Raw genomic sequence first — 13,954 nt, 5'->3', positions numbered from 1 at the left:
CATCCCTGCCAATGATCCAGTTAGCTTAGGATGTCAGAAGTTTTTAGCAGTGAGGCTGTATGATCACTTTACCTGAGAAATCTGAGATGTATATAGGAGCTTCTTTTTGGTAGAGGTTTTTGCCTTAGGGTGCATGTGCTTGCCAGACAGACAGACAGACAGAGAAAGTGAGAGGTAAAGTGAGAAATCCCCCCTGCTGGGATGGCCACACCACAATCCCTTCTCCTTCATTCTCCTCCTGGGTTCTTGGGCGCACACACACACACACACACACACACACACATACACACACACACACTCACACACACACACACACGGTATAAGTTTCAAGCCACTGGGTCTGGGACTCAAACTGCAGTCAGCTGTGTGGGAGTCCAGCCACCTAACCTCTATGCTATCTGCTGGCCCCTATAGGAGCTTCTTAACACAAACCATGACAGGGGATCCAACCCTCCTACCACCCACCTGGTTCCACCCAGGGCTATTTCAGATTCCCTATTCTCATGCTGGGTGTTTGCTTGCTCCAGTTCGCATCAGGAGCAGTGGATAAGGGCATGTACCTGTGGATGTAGGGGTACTGGGGCCCCCCTGACTCCTCAGCATGCACTCTGTCCCTTGAGAGCTCCTACACTCCCATTTCTTGGTCCTTGGGATAGTTTTCAACTCCTTGGAACTGGGAAGCGAAACTGTGAGGCTCTTCTAAGCAGGAACTTGTCCCTCAAGCACAAGGAGGGCCTTATCTCCTTGCTCCTTGGCTTCTTCCTCTTCCTGAGTTGTTTTTGCAGGAGCTGCAGGTGGAGAAGGGAATGTGGTTTCAGTCCCCTCACTTGCTTGACTCAGTGAGCAAGGAGCTCCTCCCCCTGAGTGTCCTGGCCCTCCCAGCACATCTGCATTTCCTCTTCCGTGGCTGCCATTCTGGCACTTCACTGTGGTTTAGGTGTCATCTGTGGGCAAGAACTGGTCTGTGGGCTGTATCTCATGGAGACTACTACTTTGCCACAAGGTCATCCATACTTGGAGTTGCCCTTCTGGTTAGGGATTTAGCCATTTCCTGGTTATTCATTAAGTTGAATGTTAACTGTATTTATAGTCATTAGTGCCCTATTGTTCAGTCAACCTCCTTTGTGGTTTTTGCCGTTTTTCTGTTGGCTTTTTGTGTTTGATTTGTTGGAACTTCTTGGGTTTTTAAAATTTTTTTTTTAAGTTGTATGTGCTGCAAATATGGCCTAATGTTTACTCTTTCTGTTTTTTTTTTTTAAATGAGAGAGTGTTTTTGTTGTTGTTTTTTATTTTTAAGATTTTTTGCTATAGGGTGCCCGTGCTCACCAGAGAAAGACAGAGAGAAACAGAGAGAGGAAAAGTGAGAAGTAACCCCCGAGGGGAGATGGCCATGCCCAATCCCTTCTTTTCCATTCTCCTCGGGATTTTGGGCATGCGTGCACACACACCTGATGTGTTTTTCAGGCCATCTGGTTCGGGACTCATACGACAGAGTTGGCCATGTGGGATCCAGTGTCTTAACTACCACACCACCTGTTGGCCCTGAGAGACAGGTATTTTTTGACAGGGTCTTGTTCTGTCATAGTCCTTCCTGCCTCAGCCTCCGTGTTAGCTAGGTCCACAGGTACTTTTGCCTATCATGTTTTTATTGCGCTGAGAGTTGAACCTGGCCTCATGTGTTCTCAACCACTGTGCAGCAGTACCCTCCTGCTGTGTCATCATTGGTAGGCCCTTATTGTACCTTCAAAAATCCAAATGTGAGAATTACCCAGCATTCATGAAGCTCCACCCTGACTCTGACCACAGTGACCACTTGTCATGCTCACTGAATCAGGTTTTTGGTAGAATTTTAAAGCCATTTCACTCTCAGATACTTGTATACACACCTCTGGGGAGATCAGAGCATCTTGTGTATTGTAGCATCATTACTACCCCAGCAAATGGAAATAATCCATGAGTATCATCTCTGGTCCAGGATGTTGCTAGCCTTCCCCAGTTTTCTCCAAAGAGTGATCTCTTAAACTTCAGTACTCTATTAGGTTGTTGGAAAAATCATGTCATATATTTCTATGCAAAAATGTAACATGACTTTCCCAAAGACCCAACAAAATGCTACCTCCCTACCCTACCTCTCAGGCAGAGGCACAGGAGGCTGGTGAGGCCTCTGCTCCACAGTGTGACTCAGAGACTAGAGAGCTGCATTTTAGATACTGCTCCTCCATCCTCCCCTCAGGGCTGTTCTTCTGAGGGTGCTGAAGTCAGCCTTTCTCATGTCAGGTGTTTAGTCTATGTGGAATTGATCATGTGTGATGTGGGGCTGTGTCCGTTTTTCCTCCTGGACACCCACCTGGTCCTATACCCAAAGTTGCGGCCAACTCAGCACATGCAGGTATCTGCCCACGCAGTTCTCCAGACTCACCTCCACTCCTAACGGGGATAGCCTGGCTGGTGTGGCTTAAGACTCAGTATCTTGTCCCCAGTGTACAAGTGTGTGTGGGGCGGGAAGGGGAAGGAGACCTTGGGTTCCCCCCATGGTGAAAACTTGAGAAAACAGCCCCAGGAGGCCTGCTGCCGTTCTTCCTTCTCAGACTTATTCGCCCTCCAGCACACTCAGGGTCAGCGTTCTCAAAGGCAGTTTTCTTTACATTTCTCTGGTTGAGGGATACATGTTTTCCATTTTGCATTATATTGGAAATCTACCTATAGGGAAGGCATTTAGTTTCTTGTCTTCTTTATTTGTCACATGAGCTTGGAGAGGCCTAGAAAATCGTACCTTAGAAGACTCTGTCTAGGGACCAGCAGATGGTGTAATGGTTACGTTGCTGGACTCCTACATAGTCAGCCGTGGTTCGAGTCCCAGACCCAGTGGCTTAAAACTTGTGTGTTTGTGCATGCCCAATATCCCAAGAGGAGAATGGAGGAGAAGGGATTACAGCATGGCCATCCCTTCTGGGGGTGATTTCTCGTTTTCCGTCTGTTTCTCTCTGTTTCTGCAGTGAGTGCATGCACCCTATAGCAAAAATGTCTCCTGAAAAAAAAAAAAAAAGAAGAGCCTGTCTTAATAACTGCAAGGTCTGGAGCCAACTCCTTGGCCTGGTGCCCCCTTTGGCAGTGTGGGGACAGCACAGTCCACTCTGTTTCTGGGCACCTGCCCTGCGTGCATCAGTAACCCTTCTTTTCCTCTCTCTTTCCTTCCCTCCCACATCTTTCTTGCTTCTGTTCTTTCTTCATACTTTTTCTTCCTTTTTTCCCTTTTACCATTCTTTTCAGCACTCCTAGTTGCTTTTAGCTGCAAGGTTTTTCAAAGTCCTAAAACCTCATGGTTTCTGGAAACCAAAGTGCCTGAGGCCTGGTTCTGACCTGGAAAATCAGGGCCTCTCCTCAATGAGCCAGCTCTACAGAGCTCTGTCGAGTTCTGTATATGAAAAATCTTGTTTTTGTTTGTTTGTTTGTTTCTTTGTTTTTTCCATCTGGATAGTTGTTCCTTGGTGGACTTGAAATGGTTGGTGGATTCTCTTATGTCTTTAAGTGTGGTGAGTTGTTATGTTTGTGTGTATGTGTGTGTGTTATAGGACATAACAGTGTGTTTGCCAGAGACAGAAGGAAAGTGAGAAAGTACCAACCCCAGAGGTGGGTGGAGGATGGCCACACTGCAATCCCTTCTTCATTCTCCTTTCGAGATTTTGGCATTCGCCCTTTGGGATTTTGGGCATGCACACACGTGCACCTGGCATGTTTTTTAAGCCATGGACTTGAACTGGTAGTTGGCCATGTGAGATACAGCCACCTTAACCACCACACCACTGGCCGACCCAGCACAAAAAGGGAAAAAGGATGGCTTTAATAAGTAATATTTGTGAGGTTTGACATCACTTGTCCTCCTAGTCACAAGTGCCTTTGCTGCTCAGTGGGGTCTTGGCCAGAAACCTCGATAGTGGGTGGGACCAACACTGCACCTCCTTCAGCTGTTCATTTGTGGCCTGCGGATGCCCTCCAGTAGCACCTTGCAGAGGAGCAGGCGAGACATGCTGTCGCTCCTTGTTCTGCTGCTGTGTATGCTGCTTGAACATAGCGGCTATGAAATGGGCACACAGTAGGGCCCCTATGCGGTGTACCCTAAGAGAGCTCCCTGGTGTGGCATGTCCTTCCAGGCCCCTCTCCCACAAGACCATTCCCTGCAAGCCTCCCCCTCTACAGGTGGCACTGTCCTCACTTACGGTAATTGTATATTTACATTACTTTATTGCTGTGTGTTCTGCGTTCTTCTTCAGTGTGATTTATATTTTATTGGTAGAGGTTATATGAGCAGCATCGTGCATTTCACATTATTATTATTATTATTTTGGAGAGGTTTTTGCTATAGGGCGCATGTGCTCGCCAGAAAGACAGAGAGAGACAGACAGAAAGCAAGAAATCACTCCCCAGGGGGTATGGCCACACCACAGTCCCTTCTCCATTCTCCTCTCGGGATCTTGGGCACGCACACACAGGCACCTGGCGTGGGTTTAAGCCACCGGGTCCGGGACTCAAACCACAGTCAACCACATGGGAGTTCAGCAACATAGCCATTATGCTAACTGCTGGTCCCACATTACACATTGTTTTATGTCTGGGTTCTTTGCCCACTGTTGGTTTCAGAGCCCACTGTCTTGTGTAAGGTCCACACCTTGAAGATGGCAGCTGACTGTGTCTGTCTGTCCTACTGGAAGCCAAAATTCATTTTACCTCCTTGTCCATGGTGAAGGTGCTGGCTGTGCCCTGGGGACAGCCTGTTTACCCATGGTCGTGGAGCAGGTGCCCCCGTAGGACAGAAGCCTTGAACACATGATCAGAGGGAGGGCGTGTGCCTCTAACCCTGATGGTCCTTTCGCACACATGGATCCCAAAGCTCCTTTCTTGGCAGCTCTTGGTATCATTGCAGACTCTCACCGTACCAGGTGTGTAGGTCGTGTAGTTTTGATTTGTGTTTCCTTCTCTTAATGAGGTTGACCGTCTTTTTGTGTGTATTCATTGGAATTTTTACTTCCTCTGTTGGGAAGTACCTGTTAAAGTGTCTTGCCTCCTTTTCTATTGAGTTTTTTTCATTTATAGAAACTCTGCTGGTTTTATGTGTATAAACGTCTTTTCTGTGGTTCCACCTTATAGTAGTCTTTGATGGTGTTGTTTCTTTGAGCTAGGGCATTCTACTAATCCCTTTATGATATTAGTTAGTGCTGTTTCTACCTCAGTGGAGAAGTCATTATATTTTCTAGGTCAGGAAGAAATTCTTCTATATTGTCTTATTTAAGAGTTGTGGTTTTTGCCTTAATGTTTAGAGATGAGGCTCCCTTGGTTGGCTGTGTGTGTGGTGGGATCAAAGCTTTTCTCTCGTGTGGGTACCTGGTGTTCCCCAAAGCCTCATCCCCTCCCATTGCTCCTGCCACCGTGCCATGGGTGTGGTGTCTGGTGTCTGTGGTGCTATCTTGGTGGAGCTCATTAAATTGTCTATTGGACTGAAGCTCCTTTGTCCTGTTACCAGAACGGTTTCTTTTTAAGAATTATTTATTTTCTTTATTATCACGATTATTATTTTTAAATTTGCTACAGGACATGTGCGCTCAACAGAGAAAGATGGAAAAAGAGAGAGAAAGTGAGAAAGCGAACTGCAAAGTCTGGGACTCGAACTTCAGTCAGCCATGTGGGAGTCCAGCATCTGAACTGCCACACCACCTGCTGGCCCCCACCAGTGCTTCTTAAAAAGGCTTAAAACTGATGCTACAGTATTGTCTTGGCCCTTTTGACTCTTTGCATCTAAATTTTTGAATCAACTTACCGAGTTCTATCTAAAAGTCTTTGAGAATTTGATTGGAATTGCGATGACATTCTGGAGAGCAGGGCTTGATAGACTTTTTTTTTTTTTTCAGTCTGTTAATGGATACATGTGCTCTCTGCAGGGAGACAGAGAGAGAGAAAGTGAGAAAGCATCCCTCTCCCTCAGGAAGAAGAGCACTATACAGTTCCTTTTCCTTCAACCTCTTGAGATTTTGGACATGCATGCACATACACTTGGCATTTTTTAAAATTTTTTTAAGTTGCCAGGCCCAGTACTCAAACCATGCATTCAACTGTGTGGGATCCAGCCACTTTAATCACCATACCACCTGGCTAGACCAGCAGACTATTTTGTAAAGCGCTAACCTAGGAAAATGTTGGCTTTGTGTGTCAAACAGTCTTATAGCTCTTCAGCCTTGTTGTATACTGCAGAAACGGGTACAGATAGCGTGAGTGGGCATGGCTGTGTGCCAGTAGAACTTAGACTGAAGTTGGAATTTTGTATAATTTTCACATCATGAATTACTAGTAATTTTTTATTTTTAATTTTTTAATTTTTAATTTTTTCCCCAGTCAATTAAAAATATAAAAACCACTCCTAGCTATGAGCCACACAAGAGCCACACGAATTGGCTCATGGACCGTAGGCTGTAGACCCTGTCCTGGAGCGCTGGTGCAGGTCTGACAGCACTGAAGCATGTACCTTTCACGCTAGGAGCATAGCCTGGTTCCTTGTTTATTCTGGATTTTAAAATGTGGCTGGTATTTTACAGTTTTCTGTATAGGAATTCTTTTATCTGTCTTTTCTCAGACTTATTCCTAGGTCCTTAATTTCTTTTTTTTTTTAATAATTTTTATTTTTATTTATTTATTTATTCATTTATTTTAATTTGACCACAGAGAGACACAGAGAGAGAGGGGGAAAGCGAGAAAGCAATTCACCAGGTCCGGGACCTGAACTGTGGTCAGCCATGTGGGAGCGTCCAGCATTTTAACCACCACACCACTTGCTAGCCCCCGGTTCTTAATTTCTTGAATGTGGTTATATACGGCAAGTTAAAATGTTATTTTCTGACTTTTCTGAAGTCTTTGATTGTTTGGGGTTCCACATTATTAATTGGGTTATCTTTGTCCCATTTGTAGTTCTTTTCTTTTTTAGGTTTTTGCCATAGGGCACCTGTGCTTACTAGACAGAGAGAGAGAGAAAGAGAGAGAGAGAGAGAGAGAGAAATCACCCCCGTAGAGGGATGGCCACACTGTAATCCCTTGTCCTCCATTCTCTCAGGATTTGGGTACTCACATGTGCATGCCTGGCATGATTTTTAAGTTCCTCCAGGTCCAGGACTTGAATTTGCAGTTGATGTTAACATTTTTCCTTTTATTTTTTCTGAATTAGGTATTTTTAAATGTATATATATTGATTTTGATCAGAAAGAATTGAGGGCATCACATTGTCTCTTTGAGGAAGTCCCCTTTGCTGACCTCTGTGGGAAATCTCTCATACTCTTAGGACCTGCCTCTTGGGCCAGCTCCCTCTCTCTGAAGCCCCTCTGCCCAGGTTTGGGCAGCCTTCTGTACCTCAGTCTGGGTGAGCGTGGACCTAGTTGCATAGCCACTCTTGGCATGCAGGGGTTTTCACATCCTCGAGGTGGTCTGGGCAGCCCAGGAACTCGGCCGTAGAGCAGGAGACTGGGCTGTGTGTAATAAGGCACTGTCCTGTCTAATGCCTTTAAAGTCCTGTCTCTGTCTCCATCTGAAGTTCATAAAGACTGTTTTCTGGACTTTTACAGGTTGAAAACTTGTTGCTTAGTAACCAAGGGACCATTAAGTTATGTGACTTTGGCAGTGCCACGACCATCTCTCACTACCCTGACTACAGCTGGAGTGCCCAGAAGCGAGCCATGGTGGAAGAAGAGGTGAGAGGTGGCATTTGGAGCCTGTTTCCTAGTCACTTTGTTTCTTTGTTACCTTTGCTTTCTCATTATTGCAATGTTCTTTGTAGCCCACTGTAGCCCACAGTGTTCTTTGCGGCATGTCTCCATAAGCCAAATCAGAACAGATTCCGTGATTCCACAATCCAAGTGGCTTTGTCTCTCCAGACTGCCGTCAGGGCTGGTGCTTGAGACACAAAGCAAACCAGGGTGGATATTGTCTCTCATCATCTTCCTCACCCGAATCTGGCTCTGAATGTCTTATGGCTATTTTCTTGTCTTTTTTGGGGGGGTAGGGTGGGGGAAGGTTGCCATAGGATACGTGTGCTCACCAGAGAGAGAGAGAGAAAGGGAAGGAAAGCGAAAAATCATCCCCCAGGGCCAGCAGGTAGCATGGTGGTTAAGGTGCTAGACTCTCACATAGCTGACTACAGTTTAGATCCAGACCTGGCTACTTAATAAATACACCAGGTACAAGCAATGCTTTCTATGGACTCCTTTTGTGATTAGCCAGGGAGATCCAACAGATGAATCTGCCAGTAGGAATGAACTCCCTGTATACTTGTATCCCCAGGAGTTGTATCCACTTATTAGCCCACACTAGGCTTTTACCAATTTCTTAAGAATTTTAGCTGAATTATTTTTAGCATTGTATTGTGGCACCTGTCTCCAGGCAAGGTGCTGCTAGCATCCCATCTCCTCATAGCCACCTGTCTTCCTTGGATTTCAGGTGAGTAGCTTGTTCTGTGACCTTTGCTCTATACGTGGTTCAAGAAACCACTGAATTTTCAGAATAGATTATCAGTGCATGTTTGTGTGAGTGTATGTTTTGAAAGGATGAGAGTCAATTTTCTTTCCAGCTTTCATCATCCTAAATAGAAGCAGGAAATCTATAATTTGTGGGCCTATTTCAATGCTGTAATATGGAGAATAAACATAGTATGGTTAGAATATGGACACAGGGTAATTTGGTAATTAGTCTTTAGGAGCTCAGAGATAAGCTGATGGTTGCTTAAAGGGGCTATGATGGAGGTCAAGATAAATGGATATACTTGAGAGAGGTAAGAAGTAAAATTCAATGTTTGATAATTAGATATGGTAGGAGTGTCTTAGATGGCTCACACTGTTATAAATAATGTAGACTGAACAGCTTAAACAATAAACATTTATTTCACACAGTTCCAAAAGTTGAGAAGTCCAAGATCAAGGTGCCAGTAGAGTTGAGACTGGAGAAGGCTTCCTTTATGGTTTTTGGAAATCTTACTGTTATTTTTCTGTTACATCCTCCCATGGTTGTGCAGAAAGATGTGTCCTTTTTTTTTTCTTTTTTTTTTTTTTAAATAAGGCTACTGATCCCATCATGAGGGCCTGAGCCTTATGATCTAATCTAATCTTATTTATTTCCCAAAAGCCCCACCTCCAAATATCATCACATTGGGATTAAGGCTTCCACATACACATTTAGGGAAGATGAAAATACATTGTCCAAAACAAGGAATAAGACAGCGATGATTGTCCTGATTACTCTTCAGTTTCTGTGCTTTAAGATGAGATCATAGAGAGAAAGAAAACACTGGAAGAAAAGTGGTATTTAGCAGAGGATGAGGAGTCTGATTTTCTACATAAGGAATTTGAGTTTCCTTTAAGAGAGTCCACTGGAAACTTTGGGTAGACTATAATATAACATGATCCAGAGCCTAGAGAAGGTGCTTGCTTTTATCTGTCTTTTCTCAGACTTATTCCTAGGTCCTTAATTTCTTTTTTTTTTTAATAATTTTTATTTTTATTTATTTATTTATTCATTTATTTTAATTTGACCACAGAGAGACACAGAGAGAGAGGGGGAAAGCGAGAAAGCAATTCACCAGGTCCGGGACCTGAACTGTGGTCAGCCATGTGGGAGCGTCCAGCATTTTAACCACCACACCACTTGCTAGCCCCCGGTTCTTAATTTCTTGAATGTGGTTATATACGGCAAGTTAAAATGTTATTTTCTGACTTTTCTGAAGTCTTTGATTGTTTGGGGTTCCACATTATTAATTGGGTTATCTTTGTCCCATTTGTAGTTCTTTTCTTTTTTAGGTTTTTGCCATAGGGCACCTGTGCTTACTAGACAGAGAGAGAGAGAAAGAGAGAGAGAGAGAGAGAGAGAAATCACCCCCGTAGAGGGATGGCCACACTGTAATCCCTTGTCCTCCATTCTCTCAGGATTTGGGTACTCACATGTGCATGCCTGGCATGATTTTTAAGTTCCTCCAGGTCCAGGACTTGAATTTGCAGTTGATGTTAACATTTTTCCTTTTATTTTTTCTGAATTAGGTATTTTTAAATGTATATATATTGATTTTGATCAGAAAGAATTGAGGGCATCACATTGTCTCTTTGAGGAAGTCCCCTTTGCTGACCTCTGTGGGAAATCTCTCATACTCTTAGGACCTGCCTCTTGGGCCAGCTCCCTCTCTCTGAAGCCCCTCTGCCCAGGTTTGGGCAGCCTTCTGTACCTCAGTCTGGGTGAGCGTGGACCTAGTTGCATAGCCACTCTTGGCATGCAGGGGTTTTCACATCCTCGAGGTGGTCTGGGCAGCCCAGGAACTCGGCCGTAGAGCAGGAGACTGGGCTGTGTGTAATAAGGCACTGTCCTGTCTAATGCCTTTAAAGTCCTGTCTCTGTCTCCATCTGAAGTTCATAAAGACTGTTTTCTGGACTTTTACAGGTTGAAAACTTGTTGCTTAGTAACCAAGGGACCATTAAGTTATGTGACTTTGGCAGTGCCACGACCATCTCTCACTACCCTGACTACAGCTGGAGTGCCCAGAAGCGAGCCATGGTGGAAGAAGAGGTGAGAGGTGGCATTTGGAGCCTGTTTCCTAGTCACTTTGTTTCTTTGTTACCTTTGCTTTCTCATTATTGCAATGTTCTTTGTAGCCCACTGTAGCCCACAGTGTTCTTTGCGGCATGTCTCCATAAGCCAAATCAGAACAGATTCCGTGATTCCACAATCCAAGTGGCTTTGTCTCTCCAGACTGCCGTCAGGGCTGGTGCTTGAGACACAAAGCAAACCAGGGTGGATATTGTCTCTCATCATCTTCCTCACCCGAATCTGGCTCTGAATGTCTTATGGCTATTTTCTTGTCTTTTTTGGGGGGGTAGGGTGGGGGAAGGTTGCCATAGGATACGTGTGCTCACCAGAGAGAGAGAGAGAAAGGGAAGGAAAGCGAAAAATCATCCCCCAGGGCCAGCAGGTAGCATGGTGGTTAAGGTGCTAGACTCTCACATAGCTGACTACAGTTTAGATCCTGGACCTAGTGGCTTGAAAATCACACCAGGTGCCTGTGCATGCATGCCCAAAATCCCAAGAGAAGAGTGGAAGAGAAAGGTTTACAGTGTGGCTATCCTCTCCAGGGGTGATTTCTCACTTTCCCACTCACTGTCTCTCTATGTCTCTCTGGCAAGTACATCTACCCTATGGCAAAAACCTTAAAAAGAAAAGAAAACAAAACAAAACCTAGGAAAGAGGGCCACACCACAGTCCCTTCTCCATTTTCCTCTTGGGATTTCGGGCATGTACACACATGCGACCAATGTGATTGTCTGTTAGCATTTTTAAAAAAAACATTTACTTATTTATCTATTACTTTGTTGTGATTTTTGGGCCATCAGGTCCAGGACTTGTACCATGGTTGGCCGTGTAGAAGTCCAGCACTTCAACCACCAAACTACCTGCCCACCAGCATGATTTTCTTTTCTTTTCTTTTTTTTTTTGGAGAGGTTTTTGCTAATAGGGCGTGTGCACTCACCAGACAGAGACAGAGAGACAGAGAGCGAGAAATCATCCCCCAGGGGGGATGACAACGCTGTAATCCCTTCTTCTCCATTCTCCTCTTGGGATCTTGGGCACGCACGCACACGCGCCCAGCGTGAGTTTTAAACCACCGGGTTCGGGACGCAAACCACGGTCGACGCTGTCGACTACATGGGAGTCTAGTGACATAGCCATTACCCTAACTGCTGGTCCCACCACCAGCATGATTTTCAAGCCACTGGTTCTGAGACTCGAACTGTAGTCAGCCACGTGGGAATCCAGTGCCTTAACCACTACATCACCTACTGTCCTCTTGGATATTTTTAATTTTCTTTAACTTTATCTTATATGAGAGATAAAGAGGTTGTACCCCCTTCAGAGAGAGAGAGGTGTGCACCCTTGATAGGTTCTTGCCATGCCATAATTCCTCCCTCAGTTTTTTAACCAGCTAGGATTATGAATGTGTGACCTGAGATACAAACCCAGGCCTCCCATGTGGTTCTAGCATTACACAACAGGATTCTACCACCTGTAGCATTGCTACAGGCTGGTCCAGTCTTTTTAAGATTGTGGTGAAATACACGTAACCTAAAATTTACAGTTGTAACGTTTTTAAGTACAGTTCAGTGACATTAGGTGCACTCATGGTTTTGTGCAGCCGACATCACCATTCCTCTCCAGAACTTTTTCATCATTCCAAATATAGCCATTTAAAAAAAATGTTTAAAAGTAACACCTTCCTGGGAAGCTCAGGTGCTCCATCCAGAAGACCCCAGCAGGAAACTGGGTGGCGTGTACTCTGAGCATGAGCTAAACCACAGCCGTATGCAACTGCCTATGGAGGGAGAGACGCCAGGCAGAAAGGAAGTAGGAAACTGGCAGAACTTATCCTTCTAGTGGTTGCCAGGAGGAGTTGCCCTAGGAAGGAGGGCATAGACCAGACGCTATAGGGTATGGCAGCTCTGAGCAGGGGTGCTGGTGGGGACTCCATGGTGTGCCCACTCTAAAAATTCCCCATCTACAACTCTTACAACTTGTGCATTTTCCTGTGGGTAGCTTATACATTCATTAAAAAACTTAGGACCAGCAGTTAGTGTAATAGCTATTGTCGCTGTACTCCCATGTAGTCGACCACGGTTCGAGTCCTGGATCCAGTGGCTTAAACTCACGCCGGACGCATGTGCATGCGTGCGTGCCCAAGATCCCGAGAGGAGAATGGAGGAGAAGGGATTCTGGCATGGCCATCACCCCTGGGGGGTGATTTCTTGCTTTCTGTCTCTCTGTCTCTGTCTTTCGGGCGAGCGCACGCGCCCTGTAGCGAAAAACCTCTCCAAAAAAAGAAAGAAGTAACCTACTTACAATGTTTAGGGTGGCTTTAAAAAAAAAAAAAACTTGTGGGACCAGCAGTTAGTATAATGGCTATGTCGCTGGACTCCCATGTAGTCGACTGTGGTTCAAGTCCTGGACCCAGTGGCTTAAACTCATGCGAGGTGCATGTGCATGCGTACCCAAGATCCTGAGAGGAGAATGGAGGAGAAGAGATTGCCGTGTGGCCATCCCCCCTGGGGGGTGATTTCTTGCTTTCTTTCTTTGTCATTCTGTCTTTCTGGTGAGCACATGTGCCCTTTAGCAAAAGCCTCTAAAAAAAAAAAAAAAAAAAACTTTGTAAAATTATAAGCAAAACAATCCAGGACAGAGAAACCATCACAAATGATGGGGTAGGAAGCTTCTAGGGTGTGGAGATACTTGGGGGAGAGTGCTGAGGGGAAGCCTCTGCTGTGGAAGTGCTGTCTGAGTAAAGTTTGCTGTGGGCCAGGTGATCTTTCATGAGGTGTGTTCACAGCTACTTCTGGTACCATCGGGCCACATGGGAAAGAGGCATGGCTGCTGTCACTGTGGGGCAGAATCATTCTGGCATGCTACCAAAAGGGACACTTAGGAGAAAGAGTTCTCTTGCAACAAAGAGTTCTTATCATAGGAAGAGCTTCTACTTTCCTCCGGTGTCCCATTACTAAGTCAGAGGTGTGTTTCATGCCGGCAGAGTGCCACACATGTTTATGTCCAAAGCTGGTGATCTTTTGTAAGTTAGTTGGCAGAGCCTGAAGGTCCAGAGAAGAGCCTAGGCTGTGGACTGAGTCTAGACTAGAGCACAGGACGGAGGCCCATCCTCCAGGGTTGGAGTTGTGCCCCGGCAGCCCCCCATGTCAGTTCAGCCTTCTCCGCTGTTGGGTGCAGCCTTCTCCACCGGCAGTCCCCCATGGAGTGCAGCCTTCTCTGCTGTTGGGTGCAGGTGTTCTGGGTGTGTTCCTTTGGATCATCCAGGCAGGGTGCAGTCTGTGTGGTTCTCTTGTTCTCCCCTGTGTTGTGAACACCTGTGTGGGTGCATTAAGTATAACTCACCCTTCCCAGT

General features: G+C 45.4%; 1 protein-coding gene across 1 annotated transcript in view; it reads left to right on the top strand.

Annotated features, from left to right (window-relative positions):
• GAK (cyclin G associated kinase) overlaps window positions 1-13,954 on the top strand; it is a gene marked incomplete in the record, with an annotated part of 102,613 nt that overhangs the window by 33,134 nt on the left and 55,525 nt on the right. The window contains 1 exon segment of the mRNA XM_014586055.2: window positions 7,602-7,727. Coding sequence (XP_014441541.1) covers window positions 7,602-7,727 — 126 coding nt within the window.

This window comes from Tupaia chinensis, unplaced genomic scaffold (assembly GCF_000334495.1).
Source record: "Tupaia chinensis unplaced genomic scaffold, TupChi_1.0 Scaffold000111_1, whole genome shotgun sequence".
NCBI lineage: Eukaryota > Metazoa > Chordata > Mammalia > Scandentia > Tupaiidae > Tupaia > Tupaia belangeri.
This window is presented reverse-complemented; position numbering and strand designations above follow the sequence as displayed.